Source organism: Haemorhous mexicanus, chromosome 1 (genome assembly GCF_027477595.1).
Source record: "Haemorhous mexicanus isolate bHaeMex1 chromosome 1, bHaeMex1.pri, whole genome shotgun sequence".
NCBI classification, from domain to species: domain Eukaryota; kingdom Metazoa; phylum Chordata; class Aves; order Passeriformes; family Fringillidae; genus Haemorhous; species Haemorhous mexicanus.
In genome coordinates this window covers 4,866,063-4,888,221 of record NC_082341.1, presented here as the reverse complement: position 1 = coordinate 4,888,221, position 22,159 = coordinate 4,866,063, and the positions used below count along the sequence as shown (strand labels likewise).

At 42.0% G+C, this 22,159-nt stretch overlaps 1 protein-coding gene across 3 annotated transcripts in view; it reads right to left on the bottom strand.

Moving 5' to 3' along the window:
* OXSR1 (oxidative stress responsive kinase 1) overlaps window positions 1-22,159 on the bottom strand; it is an 86,890-nt gene that overhangs the window by 38,287 nt on the left and 26,444 nt on the right. For all 3 annotated transcript variants that reach the window (XM_059838923.1, XM_059838931.1, XM_059838937.1), the window contains 2 exons: window positions 19,566-19,674; window positions 8,792-8,933 (listed from right to left, as the gene is read on the bottom strand). In XM_059838923.1, the coding sequence (XP_059694906.1) occupies window positions 8,792-8,933; window positions 19,566-19,674 (251 nt within the window). The remainder of the gene's footprint in view (window positions 1-8,791; window positions 8,934-19,565; window positions 19,675-22,159) is intronic.

Below are 22,159 nucleotides of genomic sequence, written 5' to 3'. Positions count from 1 at the left end.
GACAGACTGTGGCTTTGCAAACAGAGCCACGTGAAGACAAAGCCCACTGGAATGGACTGTCAGCTTCCATCACAGAGAGCTTTAAGAGTACAGCAAGTACTTGTTTTCTCCCTACCCTACCCAGAAGATCCAGGCAGATCACTCTGAGTGCACTGAAGACCTCTTGGGAGAGATAACTCCATCCTGTCGCCTGGCACAGGCAAACAGAAACCACAGTAAGGGCTGCATGAGAAATTAATCCCCCACTGCACTTCATTGTAAAAACATAAAATATCTATCAGAGGCTCCACAAAGCACTTACTAGGTACAGCCCCTCTCAATTTTTTGACCCCCAGTGCTGCAGAAGTGGACTGCTGCTTTAAGTAGAGGGTTTAAGGCCCAAGAAACCACGACTCAAATTTGATTTCTTTTAGGTCAAGTCGCTCTGGCAGCTCAGACAAGGGACGACTCACTAGAGCAAGCTGCAGGAGATCTGCCTGAAATTCACTGTCATCTTGGTTGTCTGAATAGCTCCAGGGTCTGGGAAGATGCTGAGGCAGTACAGAGAGAGTTGCAGACCTTGGGCTAACTCGGTGCAAGCCTCTATTAAGAAATGAGACAGGCAGCAGTGTGTCACATCCCTCACTGTGTCCCTGTCTGTCACCCAGCCGCCGTTATCGCAGAGCCTGCAATTTTCCTTTATCTCAGCAAATTATGTCCAGCTCACACTTCTCATTCCTGCGCCAGCTTTGTCTCTGATGGTTTGGTGCTCTCATTAATTCCTTCTCTTCCCACATGGTTCAAGCCTAACAGAGGATTAAAGGGAGGTGTGGTTCAAGGACAGATCCTGCCTGCCCTGGACTTCACCTCCCATCCATGGCTAAGCCTCCAGCCCAGCAGCAGGGCTCAAGTAACCTCAAGTGCACATCAATGTGAGGCAAGTTGCTCCAGCTAAGTCCAAACCCTTAAAAAACAGTTTCAGACATATCAGCTCCTTCAGCCAGAAAACAGTGCTACAAGCACTCGACCTAGGCCTGCCTCCCAACATGGAGATGATCTAACCATACCAAAACTCACAGCACCACTTCTTCCTTCTGCAAATGAGGCCTTTGCTTCACACATTTGCCCCAAAGCATATCACTGCTGTGACAGCAGCTCATGGCAAGGAGGATTTGCCAAACAACCCACGCTTCTAACAACCTTCAGCAGTTACTGCAAGAGAGAAGCTCCATCTCCAACTTCATACACCACTTTTAAAGTTTCCTCTACTCTGTCAGAACTTCAGTTTTTTTCTCTTGTATAAGGAAAGGACTCTGCCCAACAGGCTTTAAAATCAAGCTTTCATACATTGAACAGCAGCTAAAAATGTAACAGGATTGTTTCCACAAATGCATTTATTCAGCCTGTCCATTTCCTGATCCTACTTCCTAAGGACTGCAGTGGGGACAAGGCACAAAGACCTTTTAACACCTGCTGCATGAAAAGCAACAGTGTGAGCTGTGGAGTCACAAGTTCTCTTCCTAACCCTGGAGGCCCAGATATTTTTGGGACACCCTGCCTTAGTCATTAGTAACAGAGGGAAATTGTCAAGTTATAACAGGGTCATATTTCAGTATTTCATGTCAAATTCTTCCATATGGAAGGAAATGGGTTTGCTTCACGTGACAACACCAGTGACACCACCATGCTGCAGTATCTCCTGTATATCAGAATATGTTCCTAACGTGTTCAGAAATACGAATTTCCAAAAATTTACCATGTGTACAACACCCCAGTTTGAGTACAAGCTGCATCAGGTAGCAGAAGGAACAGGAATGTCAGTGATTCACACAGCTCCCTGCCATGATGGAAAGATGAAAGGCATTCTGGCAAATAGACAACAAATCTGGATCAAATTAGGCCACAAAAAAATTAAGATAGGGGAGCTGAAAAAGATCTCCATTTCCCAAAGGCAATCAGCATCCTGTTCTGGAGAAGCAGTGAGTCTATCTCTATACACACAAGGTCCAAGGCATTCCCCATGCAGCCAAGAGCTGTCCCCATCTACAAAGCCACCCGCAGCTCCTGCTCAGCCATGTCTGCAACATGACACAATAGGAGGAAGGCAAGACAGCCAGGGCTCACAAGAAACCTGCCAAAAAGACTTCCTTCTCCAAAATCTGTAAGGTGACAGTTTTAAGCATGACCAGCATAGGAAGAAAGTCCTCTATTTCATCCAGTTGTCCCCATAAAATGGAGAAAGCAGTTATAAAATCAGGTATTTGTACAATGGAAACAAGTCCTCACTGCACTCCCAATCTCACTTGGTGATGCTTTCCAGGCTGCCATGAAGGGATAGATTTCTCTGTGGCAGTTCTTTGTTTGTCGTCCTAAATGTGTGCGGATTTTGCCTGACTTTTGTTTTTGAAAGTATTCACTTTTTAATATCAAAGTTTTATTAGAACTCAACAAGGCAAGATGTAATTCAATCTAGTAAATATAAAAAAACCAATTGTGATGCAGCCTTGCAAAATTTTCTAGTGTATTTAATATGTTACCACACAAATTTAGCCTTTAGTGGCCCTTTTCTTCTGCTTTAGCATAAGACATGAATGAAAAGACTGCAGTGGTCCGAATAAATGTTTAAAGCACCTCTACATATGCAGCTTTTAGGATCTATGAAGGCCAGAAATTCTGGTGCATCAAACCAGGGAACAATTTCCAAAGTTGTCTTTTTGAAGTGAGTTCTATTCACGTCATGTATCATCACAGCAGAACAGATGAACAAGACAATTTAAACAATTACTTTGCTGCTGGAGAGATGCTGCAAGAGCCTATATTGGGTGAACTAGTCTCAGCAATCTATACCAGACAAAGGCAGTGTCATGAGAAAGATGTCACAAACAGTGTTGTGCACCTGTGAATGGCATTGGGTTTCTTCAGAGTAAAAGCTAAGAGTCTGTTACATTTTCACTTGATACATTTAATGCTGCAGACAGTGAATGATTATCCCCCCTGGAAAAACATCAAAATCAAATACTCCTGACAATTTGAGAATTGCTAGAAACCACCATTATTTGAGTGTACAACTCAGTCATGGATCACTGACCAAAACCTGTCACTGCTGCAGAACCTTTAGGAGATCACCCAACCTCTATTTCCCCACTCTTAATCATATTTTTCCTGCTTCTCATCTCCATGTAGCAAAGCAAAGAGAAAAACCTAAAAACTCCTCTCCCTTTTATAAAAGGCCAGAGTTGTTCTACCAAACAGTTGGGTTTTCCTTTGGACTAACCCAAAGTTACTCAAAGTAACTTCAGGACACCCAGTGAGAAAGTTCAGAGGCAGCTCCTGGGTGGGAGGGAAATGACAGGGGGACAAACACCTGACTGCAGCAGCCACACCTTCAGGCATCACCCTGGAGCCCACCTGCACCCCTGTACTGCAGGAATTCCCAAGAGTTGGGGCATCATCTGGAGCTGCTGCAGGGCCCCCAGCACCCCTGTGATTTCTGCAGCAGTGATATTTTACCATCAGAGGTCGAAATCCCAGGTTTTTAGACTTCAGAGCAAAGACTGTCTTTATTCACTTTGAGGAGAAGTGTCTCCACAGGAGTTATTGTTTCTGGCTGTCTGCAGATTTGGGATTACATCTGGTTTGTATAATCTCTCCGCAACCACAGGGAAGTTTCTTTTTTTTAAACAATGAATTTCTGGATGATGCAGTGGAAGAAACAGCCACCAGGAAAGCATGATGGTTTGCCAAACCACCACAATACACCCCAGTCTGACTGTACAGAGACAGGGTTCAGTGGTTCTTGGGCCCTTGACACTGCACAGCAAGGTGTTTATTTGGGGAACTAATTACCCAGTTCAATCTAGAGCAGCCTCTTCTCCTCCTTCCTAGCAAGACACACAAGATAACATTTCTGTTCCTCTGGCTTCTGAGTTATTTACAAATTAAAGCTCCAGAATTTCTATTAACTACCAGCTCGAAAGGTTATTTCTACCCATTCCACACTATAAGAGAGAAGAGACCAAAGTACACCTCTCTGAATAAAAAATTGCACTTCCCACAGCTAAGCAATAACCAGTTTTCAAATTACTGATGTCCTGACTGAAAAATAAACTGGCAAGTAGAGGTGGAAAGGCTCTGCATCCTGTTATCCATTCCTCAATACTCCCCTACCAAAGTTCACTTCTAAAACACACTCCCCAAAGCAAGATCACAGCACTGCAGAGGAGGGCTTGAAGTTCTCCCACAGTATTCCTACAGAAACATGAAAGTACACTATTTCAGAGGCATACTGGAATCCAGTTTAACCACAATACCTGCCAGCACAGCTATCAATGCATTAATCAGCTACATGAAAATTAAACTTGAATCTTGTAGGACAGCCAAGTTCTGCCAAAATACACCCATCAGCTCCTTCATCTTAAATCAAAAACTTGCAACTGGAGGTGAGCTCCTGCAAAAATCCCACATGCAAGTATTGGTGATGTGTATGTGCAGATAGATGCCCATTTTTCAGAAGTTATTTACTCTTAGTTGGGTAAAGAGGCAAAGAATTAAATTTTGATTCCCTTTCAAAACCATGCTAAGATTCCAAACCCCCCCCAAAAAAGAACCTATCTGGCATAAAAGCACAGCAAGAATATTGTTTCCAGGGTCTCTTCAAACACACATTCAAACAGCTGTCCCAGCACCCTGCTGCTCACATTCTGATTTTGAAAAGACACCAAAAACACCCCAAACATTTTGTGTGGCAACACAGGCTGATCTAATTCAGCATATAAAACATGTTGATGTTCCTCTCACTCTGTGAGAAGTAGAGCAGCAAACAAACTAATAGCTGGATTATGCCATGCCAATAGTTCAAGTGCATGCAACTCTAAACCACTTCCCAGGCTTTTTTTTTTTGTTTTTACAAAAAAACAGGACAGTATCACATTTATTGCGCTGCAATAGGAGAATCTGGTTATATTTAAGCAGTGTATTATTTCACCTGGACTAACTAAAATATTCAGTTACACAACAGCTAATCATGAACACAAGATAAGCTCGGAGATAAAAATAGGGAGAAAGACAGAGAGACCTTGTAACAGTTAATCAGCATGATTCATTTGTCAGCCTGCCATATGCAGCACCACCTGAAAAAGAAAGCCTTGAAGTTCCCTCCAATAAATCTTTTCAAGCAATAAAACCTCTTGGGTTGGTTTTGCTTTAGTTTTATTTCTAAGTCATTCATCAAACTCCTGCTAATCCCCAAATACACAGAGGAATCGGAGTCTAAATGGGGAAGAGGTACAACATACCCTGAGTGTCACCCAGCCCAGATTAGCCTGGCCACGACCCCTGACAGCACTGTCAGTCTTGTCTGACTGCCATAAAGAAATGTGCCCGAGCAGATTCCTGCAGGACAGCTTCACCCAGGGCTTCCGAGTGTGGCCCTCTGTCCCCAGTGCTCTGGCTGCTGCCCAGGCACTTAACTCACTGAACATGAGCCGGATCACTGGGATTTCAAATCCTCCTTGGGATCACCGTGCTACGCAGGAAACCACAACAGGGACAGTAGTGGCTGGCACGGGAGAGGGGGACAGGGACAGGGCAGTGAAGGCAGGGAGCTGCCAACTCCCAGATAAGGCTGGCACTGGTGATTTTGGAGGAAGATGGGGACCATTTGTAATCAATTGTTACTGTGGTCTAGAGTGTTCATGAAAATAAAACTGATTTTGTCTTCTCCTTTGTCTTTGCCATAAGGCCTCAGACACTTCCCATCAGCCCTTGCAAGATGAAAGCAAAAAAACATCACTTTGGGCAATGTGGGAGACTTCAGCATTTATTCCTGAACAATGGAGTCTATTCAAGTTTCAGACTCGCTCTGGCGGTTAATTAGGAAAGTAAACAAGAAAAAATTATAATTTAAGCCTTCAGTAGATATTTGGCTTTCTAATCTCCTCTAGAGAATACTGACAAACTCCTCTCCAGTCCAAAGCAGGGATTTGCACTTCCACACCAAGACAGCCCCTCAAACCTTAATTGGAAATGGCATTAAGTTCAAGGCAGGCACAGGTAGAGCAAGAATCATCAGCAGCAAAATTTCATTAAGCCAGTTTTTCACGTGTTAACTTCATTTACCCATTTAAGATTATGCATAATTCAGAAGTATTGAGCAGCTCCACTGACAGAAATATGTTCTCTGATCTCACTGGTGATTTACAGCCCCACTTCTGGTCTACAATGCCCACAAAATTGCATTTGGGACCCAATATTCATCGTTTGGGCTGTGCCACTGGCCTGCCTGTCCAAATTCAGATGTGCTAATTGCAGTCATTCTCTCATACTGTGTCTCTAATTTTATCAAGTTGTTTTCTCCAAGGCGTAATATAAGCAGAGTTTGGAGATTTAGTGTAACCAGCTGAACATTTTTTCTGCTGGATGGCTGCTTGCTTTGGGCTGGCTGTTCCAGGTCTTAACTAAAGCCCTTCAGTTTTGACCCTTCACAGCTGATCCTGCTCTGGCCTAAAGTTCACCCCAAGTACAGCTGCCCCACACTACAGATAGAATATTTGCAGTTCAGCCATCACTTGATGTGCTTTCCTTTAGAGCCAGATACTTTAAGCTGACCCAGGGGACCAAAGTTCAGTTATTTTAAACACTTCCTCTGAGAGCATCTCAGGCATGGCTGCAAGATTTCCACCTGCCTTTCCCATCAGGCATGACCAGTATTATGACCCCTAGCATTAAGCAAAATGGGAAAACCATACAGATATTCCTACAGTTGAGGAAAGGTCCCAGCTGCACTACAACTTTAAACTGTGTTTGCCTCAGCAGCACACACACATCTGGATAAAATGGAACACAGCATGATGAACTCCATTAAGGAAACACGTTTCATCCCTCAAAGGCTTGTCAGCTTGCCTTCTGCCAACAGCCCAAACAGCTTTGTATCACAGGTAGGAAACCACACAATTTTCCCTCTGTATCCCACTTCTCCAAATTTCCCAGACCACTGTGCCCAGTAAAATGAGATAATCCAAATCATTTTCTATGATAAAATATTACACAATTTTTGGAGCAGCCCCAAAATATAGGGATGAAACACATGCAAAGGGGCTGATGCATAACCACAACCTTAAGCTGCAGCAATGACACAGCTCTGATTTCTTTGCTGAAGTTTGTACAAAATGCTTCGATGAGCAGGATGAGAATGGTCACAGCAGGTTTGATCCAGTCCACTTCCAAATGATTCAATATGAATCATATTTCCTTTAGACCAGCAGTTTGAATTTTGTGAACACAGTATTTTTGCTGAGTGCAGTAAAAAAAAACCCACACCACACACATAAATTTATTATCTCTAATCTTTACCACATTTACTAGTTATGCTTTTCCATTCCAGCCAGCCAAATGGAGAACCACCTCTCTACAATACAGGAAACATTATGCAGTATCTTCCAAGAAACTGAGATTTAACAGGTTTCTGCTGCTTTAACATATATATTTCAATTTCACTAGACCAGAAGATAACTAAATCAGCCAAGCAAACCTACTGCAGGTCACAGATGAACACAGCTCTGTCAACTACTTATGGCAAAGTGAAAACTTACTGCCATGTAATTGGCAAGTAAGTTGGTTTATTACTTTACTCTAAATACCCAGAGCTACCTCAAGTCTTATCTCAAAAAACAAAGTTAAGCAACAAGCAACCAGCTATGAAATCAAAACTGTCTCCAATAAAGATAATGATTCTTGTTAAGTCAGAATTTTAGTTGAGACTGGAAACTGAAATTTGAGACTTCTTTCAGGGAGAAGAATTCCACCTGAATAATTTCCAACTGTTTCTTTCCTTTTAATCCAAAATAACCTACAAAAGACAGTCAGTTTGATTGAAACTATGAATATTTCTTGTATTTTCTAATTTAAATAACATTTTGGCAAAAAAACTACCTCTTCTTGTGCAGCTATAAGAGGACAGAAACTTACTCCAGCACAGCAGCAGCAATGCTTATAATGGCATTGTACCAGAGGAGAGCCAAGCTCACAAAATTCCCAAGAGAGAAGAGGCTGTTCCAGTAGCAGTCTGTGGCTGGGATTGTGTATATTACCCACAAGCAGTATATTCTATTTTCAGCACATATTTAGGATTGCAAATCTCAGTCTTTTTAACAGAGAACAGACCAGCTTAGCATCTTCTACTGAACTACACCACACCTTGACACCAGGAGAGAGGAAAATGTGATTTCAAAACACATCCAGACAAACACCAGCATAGAAACCCATGAATTTCAGTGATCTGTCAAATCACAGGCCATTAGTTAACTGGGTTTTGCCTACAGAAGAAGTTTTTCCATTATTTTTATTTCCTTTTTTTTTTTAATAAAATTACTCAAATTCAAATTTCATTATGTTCATCTTGCAGTTAACCTCAAAACAAAAAAAAAAAAAAAAAAATCAGAGCTGGAAGGACTTTTTATTAAATTGCTCAGCTCTGCCTACACAGTGCTCTTGGTAATTTGTAGCTCTGCAAGAAACAAAACCAGTGGAAGTTTTCCAGCTTTCCATCAACTACACTTTGCAGCTGAATGTTGACATTTAGAAAAAGATTCCCTACATTAGAACTTTCAACACCCCAAAATTTATCCAAATTTGGCCTAGTCATTGAACATAGACACAGTATATAGAATATAAACATTTGAATTCTGCATTTTAATAAAGCTCCCACCTTTACTTTCCTCTCTTTATGACCTCAGCAAGTTATGGGATGAGACTCTGTGCTCAGCTACTCTGTTTCAATTACATTTTATGACAAAGTGAGAACAACATAAAATACCTGTGGATTTGCCCATTTTTATGCAGGTAGTCCAGTCCCTCCAGCACCTCCTTAAGGATTGTGGCTATACAGGCTTCATCCAGGACACCAGTCTTGTGTTCTCCTTTGGCCACAATGTGCTTGATAATATCCAAAACAGAGCCTAGAGAAGAGTTAAACATCTTAGTTTAAACTAGAAGAACTGATTCACACTTAAGTGTAATTTATCATCGTTTAATATACAAGAAATTCACTGATGGTGGTCAGGATCAGAGTCAGAAGATGAAGCTTTTGCTGCAGGAAAGCAGAGGCAACAATGCACCCCTGAGGGCAGAGCCTCAAGGGGAGCTGTAAAACCCTTGTGAACACAAGCAACTAACTGAGAAGTTATTTGAACAAGACAAAATGTAAAACACACACATGACACTTGGAAGGTTTTTAAGTAGATACTGATGCTACAGCTGGCTTAGTGCTGAGTACTCGAGAAGCTGAAGGGGGAAATGGAAAAAGCAGGGGGCTGCCAGGACTCAAGCTGAAGGCAACAAGCTTGATAAAATTAGGCACTCGTTTTCAGCTCCTACAAATTCTGTGCAGAAAAATATCAGGAAAAATCTCATCTGTTAAGGGCTGGTACAACCCTAACAGCAAAAAAAAAAAGTGGAAATCATCAAATGAGAAGAAATGAGGCTGAGTTCTGACAATAAGTCCCTTCTTTACTGTGTACAAAACTGGAATAGCTTAGATCCTTCCCTAGAAGCATGTTTAGTCTCTCTCCCATGCATGGTGTGAATTACATCATCTTCCATGACAAACCAGGCTTTAGAGAGCAAACCACTTCTTCAAACTGCACCCAGGAATAAACGGAACCAGTGACTCGCACCAGGCCTCTTGTGCAAGGCCCTGCTTTTCATAGACACTGCCTACTGCCCTCTTTGTATTTGCATCTGGACTGAAGATACTTCTCAGAACTTTTTATTGCTCCAGCATGGGATGGCTAAGCCTCTTTTCCAAAGCCTGTGCCATTTAGCCCCTTCAAACTTGTGTTTCTATGGTTTAATGGCTGGATAGGGACTAGTAGGGTTTTTACAAAGCAATGTCAGCAGTACTGGGAAGTTCCTAAAGAATGAGAAAAGCAGGCACAACTGGAGAACACAAATTGCAGCTTTGTTTGTCTTTGAACAGGAAACTTACAGGGCAAGAACACCCCAGTACTAACTCAGCTAGTTTAGAAAAGCTGGGCTCAGTTTTAGAAAAGTTTAGAGAAGTTAATTCTTCTTACAATCAAAAGTAAGTAAGAGAAAATTATTTTTGGATTTAAGAACAAACTCTCATGAATTTGGCCCATGCGAGAATTAGAAGTTTCACCTTGTAAATTCCTGAAGCAAGTGAAAAATACAAAAGAGGTTTTTAGTTTGATTTTCTTCTCACCCTACAGGTTCAGGTAGACAAAAACCCCTTCCTCTTTAACATTTTATTAACTATCCCAATTGAATTTCTAGGCCAAAGCAATCGTGCAGATCAGTTTTCACTTAGAAGAGTATTTTCCTTTTGGACACTCCTACAAAAGCAGAAGCTGCAGGGTTTGAATACAAATACCATGTGGAAAAGCTCATTTTGCACAATTCAAACTGCACAAGAAACAATTACATGGGTGCACATGTCCCTTGGTTGGTGCAAAGCAGTATATGCTGAGCTCATCTAAAAGCTAGCTGCAGAGCTACTATTTCTCACTTTCCATCTTCTCTGGCCCACTGGCACCAGCTTCACCTGGACACCAATACATCCAGGAAACCCAGTGGAAATAAATTGTGAGATAAATTTGTTGCCCTGAACAGCACCTTCAGCTTCCTCTTACCAAAAAATCTTTGTTTAGTTCAAGATATTTGCAGATGATACAATCTTAACACAGAAGACTCTAGCAAAAATAGAAAAAAAACCCAGAGGAAAAAAAAAAAAAAAAACCAACAGAAATGAAGTTACATAATATTGCCCCAACATTTTATGCAAGAATACTCAGTGTTCAGCCTTCCTTTATCCCACCCAAGCAGAGAAACACACTCATGTTTGGTGCATTTTGACATGGGTCTTACCCAAAGGTTCCACCCAGACATAATTCAGCTTGTTTTGACATATTTTGGACTTCCTGCATCCGAGCAAGAATATCTTTACTGAGGAGAGCTAAGATTTCAGATATTGGAGATGGACCCCTTCACTGAAATCTCACCTTTATGTCCTGAGAAAAGCATCTTCTGTTGTGTGTCATAAGGACTCACCTGGCCTTCAGCCTATCATGTTTTCACATTTAAAGAGTATATGCTTACAAATTTTGAGGCTTCTTATTCTGGACAAGAATTTCTGTGACATGAAAAATATCCCATCAAAGAAGCCTCTCCACATCCACTATTCAGGTTTTTCCTCTGAAATGTGCCTTAATCTAGAGAACAAACTGTCACTTGTTTTAGAAGTCCAGTGAAAATATGTGGTTCTTCACGTACTCGTTTTGTCCTCTTTCCACCCACGACTCCGTTAGCAGACTTGGTTCACAAACATTTCCCTTCTCCTGCAAAGGGCTCAGGGAACATGAGGAGGCAGATCATATGGTGCTCAAATTCATTTGGTCAAAAAATCCTCTATTTAGCCAAGTTAGAGGTTGTATTTAACCCTGAAAGGGGGGTGGAGGGTAGACAGACAAGAGGGCATGCACAGAGCCAGCCCTGGTTGTGAAAAGGCTGATTCACACCCAGGCTATATCTGTTCCCAGTCCTGCCTGACACTTTTTAAGCACATTTATTTTAAAACCACTTTCACATTGAGACGTTCATAGAAGTGGGGGAATTTGCCAATCCTCTGCAGAAAGAAGAACAGCAAAAAGGGATCAGCAAAATGCTTGAGTTACTTCTCAGGAAACAGCTGAGAAGCAATCCAAGAACCACCCTTCTGCTGGAAAAAGTGTTCTTAGGACCATCCCCCTTTGTCTGCTCAGGGTTTGCCCACTGGCACCACAGCACCATGAAACTGATTTTTCCAACTCACAAATCACTAAGTTTGGGAGTTGGTTCTGACTCACAACTCAACTGCAACTTCATTAAGCACAGCACCAGGGAATACATGGAACAAAGGCAAGCTGCATTTCCCAGCACTGCTCCATGCAGTGTTCCAGCATTCTGGCTCAGGAAGCCTGGCATGGAGCAAGAGAATAACCAAATCCCCAAAGAGAAACCCACAGCCAAGGTAGGAGCTCCTTTGAAAGGAGATGTCATGGGAATTTCACAGTCAAGGAAAACACCTCCTGCTAGAAGGCCAGGATTGGACTGGAGCATGAGGCTGATCAATTCCATGCAAAGTTGATGCCAGAGGTCTCAGTTAGTGTGTGACACACTAGGGGGTAAGACCTCCACTGTTTAGGATACAAATTCCCACACCAACTCCATTATACTGGACCAAGAGATGAGGAAAGGGGGAAATGACTGTTTTGCACAGTGGCCTGCTCCCAATCCAGCAATACAATAACTGCTAAAATTAACTGGAAACTAATCCAGCTCAACTGGAACCAGGGCCTAAACCACACCAGAGGATGTGCTTAACAAACTGACCACACTGCTGGGAAACACCAGCATGACTGCTGAGACTGCCAGCTTGTGAGCCAGCCTCAAACCAGTTCAGGAGTAACTGGGGAAGAGAGAGCACATCCAAACACAGCTGGATCTCTGCTTAAATGCAGTTTCACTATGGATTTGTGCTCCACGTGCAAACTCCTCAGTCTCACTTTAAGACAGAACCTAATGGCCAGAGGATGAGGTTCACACTGGAAATGAGGTATCTTGCTCTGTATTAACAGTTACAAGATTTTCAAGGAGAAAACAAATCTACTACAGTGTCTCCAGAAAAGAAAAAAATATCTTTGACTCCTCCCTAAAATAAAACCTCTATTTTAGATAATGCTATGAAGCACTCTGGTGTGTATTATACATGGCATGAGGTTTGATTTCAACAATTCCCTCATTATTTTTCTCATTAAAAATTCTCAAGTAGCAAGAACAGACCCAAAGTACCGGAAGTTGAATCCTAAGTCAGAGAAAGATATAAAAAAAGAAATGGAGTTTGGCTGAGGCTGACTGGAAAGCTCTTCCAAGCCCAGAAGGGCCACATACCAAGAAAAGACAAAACAAGACACAGAGAAAAGGGTCAGAACTGGAGTCTAACCATAAATATAAATAATGCTGTCATTAACAAGGATGTTTAAAGAAAGCTGGTGATGAGCAACTGATCTCAAAGCCCAATAGAAAACAAAGGAAAGGAGACAACATTTGGTGATAGATATGGAAAAAATGCAGCTAAAACAAATTCCTGCCCATCAAATATACACTGTGCAGCAGATCAACAGGAAGCCTACAGAGATACTGTGCAATCTGATAAAGCATTTAGCATGACTTGTCATTCATCATCCAAGTGTCTCTGTACTCTGACACCAATGGCCATGGAAATGCACCTCCTTAGTAAAGAGCAAGTTCCCAGTGCAAACTGTACAGCAGTTGAGAGGGAAGTGGTTTTCTGCTCCAACTCACAAGTTCCCCAGTTTGCTCCAAAAGCTGCTAATGCAGTAGCTTCTAAGAACAGCACAAGTCAGAAGGAACCTGTACACAGACTTACCCTCAGCTGAGAGAGCCCAACCTGTAACTACTTGTAAAAGAAGGGTATTCAGGTTTTGGATATTGACACCAGGCAGACCACTTGCAATGGACAGTCCTGGATCCCAGCAAAAGCAGTCCTGACTTGCACCCCATGCATATCCAGTAAAACTGACTCTTTCAATACCATTAATTGTGTGAATTAACAAAGATACCAGGCTACCTATGGTGACAAAATGAGATTAAAGTTCCAGGGTTCATCACCTCACTGTTGTGCCCCTGCATCACTTCCAAAGCCATACTATAAAATGGGATCACTACAGTAACTGGAAATCCAGTTTTCCAGGCAGGGTGGAGACCAGAGAGCCCGGAACTCCTTAAACCAGCTTTGCTGCTGAAGAAAACTTCTGTGTAATCACACCCTCGGGGCAAGAAGTCCTAATTGTTCCAGTGATTCACTTTCAACAGCAAACCACCACAAACACTGAGGCTTCCTGTTCCAAATCCAGAGCATGATTCCTTGACCTCACCTACACCAGCAAGCCTGTGGAATGGCATTTAGGAAGCCTGTTTCTGACGTTTCTCCTCAGCAGAGGAAGAAACATCCACAGTCATCAGTGACACTGCTTAGTTCTTCAGCACACTGGAGCTGAAGCACAGAAGGGCATGAAAACCTGAGCAGAAAGGAAAGCTTGTTTGGAACAAGATTATAGATAAATGCAGGAATATTCCAGCTGGAATTTTACATGCCCCCAGAGGAACAAAAAAATGTACAGCAGAGCTGGTTGCTATGGGAACCATATCTTGCATGTTATATTATAACCTAAGTGACAGAATCAAGATACACTTTAAGTTAAATGCAAAGTAAACTCCTCATTTAACTTTGTCTGGAAAGCAGAATGGGAAAATTTAATTCTCCAACTTCCAACCTGGAAAACACAACAACAACAACAACAACAAAGCAGGTTACACTAACTGCATTAATTGGCCATTTAGAGGCCTGACAGAAATAGGCTTGGAAACAGTGCTGGGGAATCACCACACAACTTTGTGAGACCCAAAATCTGCCCCAAACCTGACAAACACTGATGCTGAACGGGCTGAACCTTTGAGAAGGGAGAGTTAGCAGATTCACTGCTGCTTCTTTCAAGACATCTCAGCATTAGCCAGTGGTTTCAGTGAGCCTGGTTGTCATTAGAGCCAAGAATTAAATCTGCACCTTGTCAGTCTCTGGCAAACAGATGAAGAAAATGCATAAGAAGGAAGAACTGTTTGGATTCAGTACTCCTGGGACTGAGGAATACAGATACAGCTAGAGAGTAGCAAAGTAAAGGAAACAAGTTATACAAAACAAAGGAAAAGACATTAACCCTGGTTAAACCTCCTCAGAGGAAAGCTAAGGAAGCATCCACTTCTTGCCTCCTTCCCCCCAGGGCATGTGCATGGATGCAGAAGAAATATGGATATATTAAGGCAGAAAACAAGATAATACAATAAAGGGAACAAAACAGCCTATTGCTGTTGTGATCAAGACATTTATAGGAGAAAATCTGAAGACTAATTTTTCATGCTTTTCTTATTACAGTTAGAAGTGGCAATGTACCTACACACATTGCAATCTATAATCATGTACAATCCCTGCCATCCCCTGCTTCTGACTTATCCCATCCTTAATTGTTTGAAATGAAGTTGTTTCTACAAATAAAATCAAAACCCCTCCAGATGAATTAAAAATAGCATATCTCTCTCCTAAGAAAATAATTCAACATAAACACAAAGATTTCTAAGGACCTGTGGTTTATGCTTTGATCATAACTCTCCATTGGAATTAGGAGGAGCCAGATCAGAGATTAACACAGCAGAAGCAGAACAAGATGTCCTAACTCCTTGGTAGAGAACTAAGATTTGCCTACCTCTTTTGGTCTGGCATTCAGAACCTCAGATCAAAGGCTGAAGTAAGAAGTTGATTAACTAATCTTAAAAACTTTCAGAAATTAAAAGGTTTAACTATTTCAATACAGCAATCTCCTTAGCAGATTTCATCAGGAGCCTTCAAGAGGGCAGAATATCCAAGAGTCCTATCTGGAAATGTTTCAGTATTTAAAGGATTTGCACAGTTTAAAAATATTTTAAGGTTTTATCTGCTGCAGGCTAGGACAGGAAGAATTGTTGTGTGATATACCAAGTCACCAGGGCCAGCTGTTTCATAGGAGCAACTGTTTTATAGAGTTATCTACAGCCATGGGTCACCTGTGAAATGAGAGCTCTTGTTAAAAGCAGGGAGAATTTAGAAGAGCAAGCTGGTCACAATCAGTAAATGCACAAGAACAAAAGCACAGCTGCTCCTCTTCCTACTAAAAAGCCACAGGAGGAGTTTGAGAGCAGGACTGGGCTTCAGCAGGCTTTAAAAAGGCACGAGTAAAATCCATGACAGGAAAATGCCAGGGAGGCAAAGAGCAGGTCAGCAGCTGTCTAGAAATAGCCATTGGATTTTAGTTTGGAGTAACACTGGACTCAAAGGCTGGGGTGTCGAGTTCATGCTGCTAAGCTTAGAACCCTACAGAACTTCCAACACTAGAGAAAAGGGTCTGTAATTTCTAATGAAGGGAACAGAACAGCAGGCACTTCACAAACCTGACACAGACACACATCACCAGACCTGAAAGAGGCTGTCAGTAACTGCACACACCAGCACCCCTTGTCTCTACCAGCTGCATCTCATCACAGCCACGTTTCTGCCATCAGCAACTCCACACCTGCTTTGGGCTGGGTGCTGCCAGCTCAGAGGGCTCTGAGCAGTGGCTCCCATCAGCCTGGCTGGGCTCTGATGCACATCAGCTCCCCAGGGCTACCTCCTGGCTGCTGACAACTTTCAAATATAGAAATCTTCCATCAACAGAGTACTTGGGGAGACAAATAGTTCTGTTTCAGTGACAATGTCAGTCAGGTAATTAAGGACCTTTGAGTGCACCCTCTGGATGTCAGAGGAGCAAGGTACTGTTAGACAACTGCCATTTGTGGATTTAGAGTATTTTCCCTTAGAGACACTTCTAAAACACTTGCATGTATGTCCAGGTTGGGATTTTAACAAAAGACTGCAGCCAGAAAATAAATTAAATTGCACTTACAGCAGCAACAAAAAAGGCTTGCATTACAGATTGGCTGTCTTGTGGGCTGTTTGTCAAATTAATAAGGTCAGTGTTTGGAGGCTGAAATTAAAACTAGTTTCAGCCTGAAATCACACACCAGCATACACTGATAGAAAAGAGGCAATAAAATTCTGAACTTTACTGAGAATAAATTATCATGAACAAAAGCCATGATCAAAATACAGACTGGACATCAGAATGTATTTCTTATGTACTTATTGGGATGTACAAATCTTTTTAAACAGCTAAACAAAATGAAAGTGTTAGGCTGTACTCTGTTTTGGGTCTGTTTTGGTGCAGTTTTTTTGCTTGTTTGTTTTTGGTTTAATTTTGGGGGGCTTTTTCTTTGCTTTTGTTTCCTATTTTAAAAACCAGCTCAAAGGTTTTTCCTGTTGAGAAACCCAGATCATTATTTTTCCCACTGGATGACAGATGACTGCAAAACGAGCCACTTTATTACTGATAAGAACTAAGCTGGAAGGAATGAGAGGCAGTTTTAGAAGTGTCTCTTGTTACATAAATCACTCAGCCTAAGACCAACTGAAAATAGGCTCATTAAAAGTGAATGAAAAAGCTATTCAGTCAGAAAGCTCCAATCACAAGTTTCTTCCCCCATCCTCAAGACTGTGCTGTAGAGTCTGCCTATGAGATCTAATATGAGATTCCTGAAGCACAGATATAAAAAAGTATGAAGTAAAAAGTACATAGAAGAAAACAGCTGAAAAATACCTCACAAGGTACCCTCCTGCTTAGAAAGTGAAAGGTCATTCTCAAAGTCTTTCTATTTACTTTAGCAATTCCTCCAGCCTTCAAATGATTCCTTTTAAGTGAGAAAATTTAACACTGACTCACAGAAATGTTGGGGAGAGGGAAGAATTACACTCTTACTGGTCTGTCTTCTACTGAATGACCCTACTCTTCAACATATGCAACAGAATAAGAAGCAGGGAAATTTCCTAGCACTCCTTTACTGCAAGTCCCCCACTAAATGCCAGAGCTGCACAAGGGTCAATTATCAGGCTGAAGAACATAAAAGCCCATTCAAAGGGAGTATTAAATGAGAAGCAGGTCATCATTCACACCAGCAAGAGGCTGGTTCTGAAACAATAATTATTTTTTCCAGAAATTTTCCAGTGTAGTCATTACATCTGTGTTGTCTTGATAAGGATGGTCTGACTTTTCCCCAGCTTTACACAAAAAAACCAAATAAACTCCACCTCCACACAAAATTGAGAACAAACAGAGACAATATTTGGAGGTTCAAGGATGAGCCTCATTGTGACAGAAAACTGCTGTGAAGTGATGGAGGCAGCTGTGCATTTTCTTCAAGAGGTTGTGTACTCCTGGAAAAGGCCAAATCCATTGCTGCTGCCTCTCCAGCACCCCTGAAATGCCATTACTTCATGTTGTGGAAACTTTCCCATAGATACACTTTCTATACACACAGCAACACTGCTTGCTCTAAGCTGGCAGGGGATTCTTTTCCACACACAAACAGTCATCACATCTTTAATGACCTGCTACGTGTCCCTCTAAGAAAACAGAGGCTATTGCTTAATGACACGTGAGCACATGAGACATTAAAAACCTTTTAAGACAGACTTAAGGCTGGCATGGAATTTAATTTCTTCCAAGAGAACTGCTAAAATTCTCTAAAGAACACCTTCAAAGAGACATGTTTTATGGTCATTGCTGAGCTCTTGTGCAAAATGCAAACAGGTTTAGCCAGATTTTTCCATATCATCTCCTGGTATTTTACAGTCCATAAAGTTAAGCCAAGAACAGAGAAGCCAGGTTGAGTTTTTTTCAAAAAGCAAGAAAATAGGGATTTTTTTTTTTTTCAGTTTTCAATTCCTGTTTGCTGCAGTGCCAGGAAAATGAAGTCTTCCTAAAGACAGGCCCAGGATTCAGCAACAGCACTTTGTGTTAACATCCAGAACTTGAGTCCAGTTCTTGCTTCAACTATAAATTAAACAGGGATCCTGGAAAATATTATGACTTCAAATAAAACATTACTGATACAAAATTTTCAAACTCACTCTCTCAAAAAGTTGTTTCTCCAGCATCTGAGAGAATAAATCCAGAAAAGGGAAGTTTCCCTGGCTCTGTGTTAAGCAGGCAGTGATTTTCAAAAGCCAGTTAGGCTTACTAACATTACTACTGATGGACATAACATGAGAAGCTATTTCTGAGCTGAATGGGTTGCCATCAAATATTATTCATACAGAATGGTTGGAAAGATGCCTGGTAGGAAGGGGCCTGAGGGTTGCTGGTTGACAGTGGCTGAACATGAGCCAGAGTGTGGCCAGATGGGCAAGAAGGCCAATGGCACCTGGCCTGGGTCAGCAATAGTGTGGCAGCAGGGCCAGGGCAAGGATTGTCCCCTTTACTCAGCACTGGTGAGACCACACCTCAAATTCTGGAGTCACTTTTGGACCCCTCATGACAAGAAAGACTTTGAGGTGCTGGAGCAAGTCCAGAGAAAGGAACAGAGCTGGGGAAGGGTCTGGAGCACCAGGAGTGGCTGAGGGAGCTGGGAAAGTGGCTCAGCCTGGAGAAAAGGAGGCTCTGGGGGGACTTTCAGGCTTTGCACAACTCCCAGACAGGAGGGGGCAGCCAGGTGTAGGTCAAGCTCTGCTCCCAGGGAACAAGCAGTAGGACAAAAGGAAGCTGCCTTGACTTGCACCAGGGAAAGTTTGGATTGGATATTAGGAAACATTTCTTCATGGAAAGGGTTGTTCAGCATTGGAACAGGCTGTCTGGGAGGTCATGGAGTCACCATCCCCACAGGTGTTTAAAAGTCATGTGGATGTGACACTTGGGAACAGGTTTTAGTCATGAACTTGGCAGTGATGGGGTAATCCTTGGACTTTCTGATCCTAGAGATCTTTTCCAACCTAAACAACTCTGCAATTCTTAATTCATGGGTGGGAACCTTAACAGGTAAGGAAGGGAGAGAGGAAGGAGGGAGGACAGGTTTTTATGCTGCCTTTAGGGTAAAGAAATTGGACCACTCACCTCCACTAAGCAACTTCATCACCAGCCAAAGCTCATCTTTCACCACAAACGATGTGTAGTAAGATACAATGTTGGGGTGATGGCACTGACTCATGGCTTGAATTTCTTTCTGTAGAGAAAAATAAAACATTAGCAGTTGGACACGATGATAATTACTCCTCGGGCACAGAAGTTATCTTCCTCAAGACAAAGCAAGGCTGCAAAGAAAAAGGATACCTAGAAGGTAAATGTAGAAAATCCAGAAATACTCTAAACACTCAGGCTGCATCATACTAGAGCCAAAAAGTATTTTAGGGTGTTCTTCCTGCCTGTCTAGAGGAAGAAAAAGTTAACCAAAAAAACCCATGGCAAGGATATCAAAGTGGTGGCAATCAAAATACCTGCACGCAGCTACAACAGAATATTCCCAAAAATTCACTCTGGTTTGTGACCTAGGAAGTTCATGCTGACTTCTCCTTTCAATAAAACACTATGCAACAGATGCTTAATCTGTTGAAGACTATCATTTGGATGAGAAAGGGAAATATTGGCCTCTGGGGAAAAAAGGCCTCTAATTCCTAAAGTTTCTTCCCAGCAGGAAAGCAGATGGCTTAGCTCAATTAGGTTGAAGGCACAAAGGACAGCTGTATCCTTTGTCACACTGGAAGAAGAGAGAGATCACTTTGAGATTAGAAAGTCAGTAGCTACTACCAGTCCAGAACAATATGAAATATATTCAGATATTAAAGTGTTTTGAGTCTTGACTGTGCTTAGTCTTAGTTTTGGTTATGGGTTCAGAGTTGAGATTTTCCAGGTTATGGAGGGAACAACACCACAGAAAACATTGACTGATTTCATTATGCAAGCACAAATCACCACTTTGGACAGAAAGACTCAGTTTCTTGGCTGTCCATAGACAAAAGCCATTCCCTGAGCCAAGCCTGGCACCCTGCACTGCACCCAGCTGAGCCTTTGTGCTTCAGCCAAGTCCCCCAACCTGACAAATTGTACCCACCCCAGACACTCAATCTCTCATACCCCGAACTTCTGCTCTCAACTACAGCACCCCTCCACAGGACACACAGGAGGAGGAGAGCAAGGCCCCTCACCCCCGATCCTTCCTTCCCTCTAAGCACAAGATTTCCCTGGGACTGAAGTACAAGAAAGAGCTCTGAGAAGAATTCACTCGTGCCCAGGACACCCCACAAATGCAGCACATTTTCCTCCTGCTCCTGTACAAAGCTCTGCTTGTGACTGAGTTCAGAGTAAAGCCACTGCTTCCCCTTGGCAAGGCCTGTGCTGGCAATCACAGCTCCAAAGGAACAGGCTCATGTTGATTTATCCACTTAGCACTGCTTTTCAGGGAGTAGGTGCCTTTGAGGAATCCAAAGCAATTGGTTCCTCTTTCTGCTTCCCCAGAGAGGCACCAACTTTCCAGGAAACTTAACAAGCAGATTAAAGAAGAATCCTTCTAAACAGGAAAGGATATTTGAAGAGGAATAAGCTATTCATCTCCATGTAGCATACTCTGACTAAAAAACACTCTGTGAAAATAAATACAGCCTAAAACAATATATTTTGCTTAGTCTGACAGCTCCAGCTCCCTTCCTTGAAAACTTTCACTTGTGTCAAGTCATTTTTCACAAAGGAAATAAATCAGCAACTTCGGAGTTTTCTGTGGTTCTCTGTAGTTCTCTCTCTGACAATTAAAATGTTCTACACAAGATCAACTGGCACCAGAGGAAACCAAGGTGGAAAGGAGCAAGCAAGGACTGGTAATCCATCCCATCAGCCAGACCTGCCCCAAATCCACCACTCTGAGAAAGTATCTAGAGAAGCTGGCTTTATATTTTCTCAGCTGGACTGCTCAAAATATTTTGAAGCAGTTCCCTGGGAGATCAAGAGAGTAATATGAGAAATGTATACAAACATTGCATATTTAATATATATTTGTGTATGCTACTGGGTACAGGAGGCAATGACACAAAGTCTGGACCAAGTTTACTTAAGATCCTAGACCTAGATCAGATTTTTGTCATTTAAGCAGCCCCATACTACAGAAATTTTCAGGCATTTGGTGACACTTAACATTTTATTATTATTTTCTAAGAATTTCCTCTCTCATTCACTACCACAATCTGCTCCCTGGGCTGGGAAACACAGCTTAAAAAATAGCTGAAATCTGTCATGTGCACCAAAGCATAAAGATGGAAAATAAATAATCACAAACCTGATTTGTGCAATTAAACACCTCTGTCAGCCAGTGGATGTATAATACAGGCAGATTAATCCATTTCTCTCACAGTGTAGCACAGCTCTGAATAATTAATTGCATCACAGCCCATGATTTTCAGTGTTTTTACATTATTAGCCATCAGAAGGAACAGCAGCCAGGCAGACTTTCCCTCCCACCCCCAAACCCCCATTTCATTTTCAGCAGTTTTCTAGGATAATCTCACACTGGCTACATCAAAGCTTGGTTCCTGCTCTCCCCCAAAGAGGGTACCAACATCCTGAAAGCTCAACCCATACAACTGTTTAAAGTGATAGTGGCAAATCACAGGGGCTTTGTGGTTAAAATGCTTCCTGGCATAACTGAAACCAAGCCAATTCTA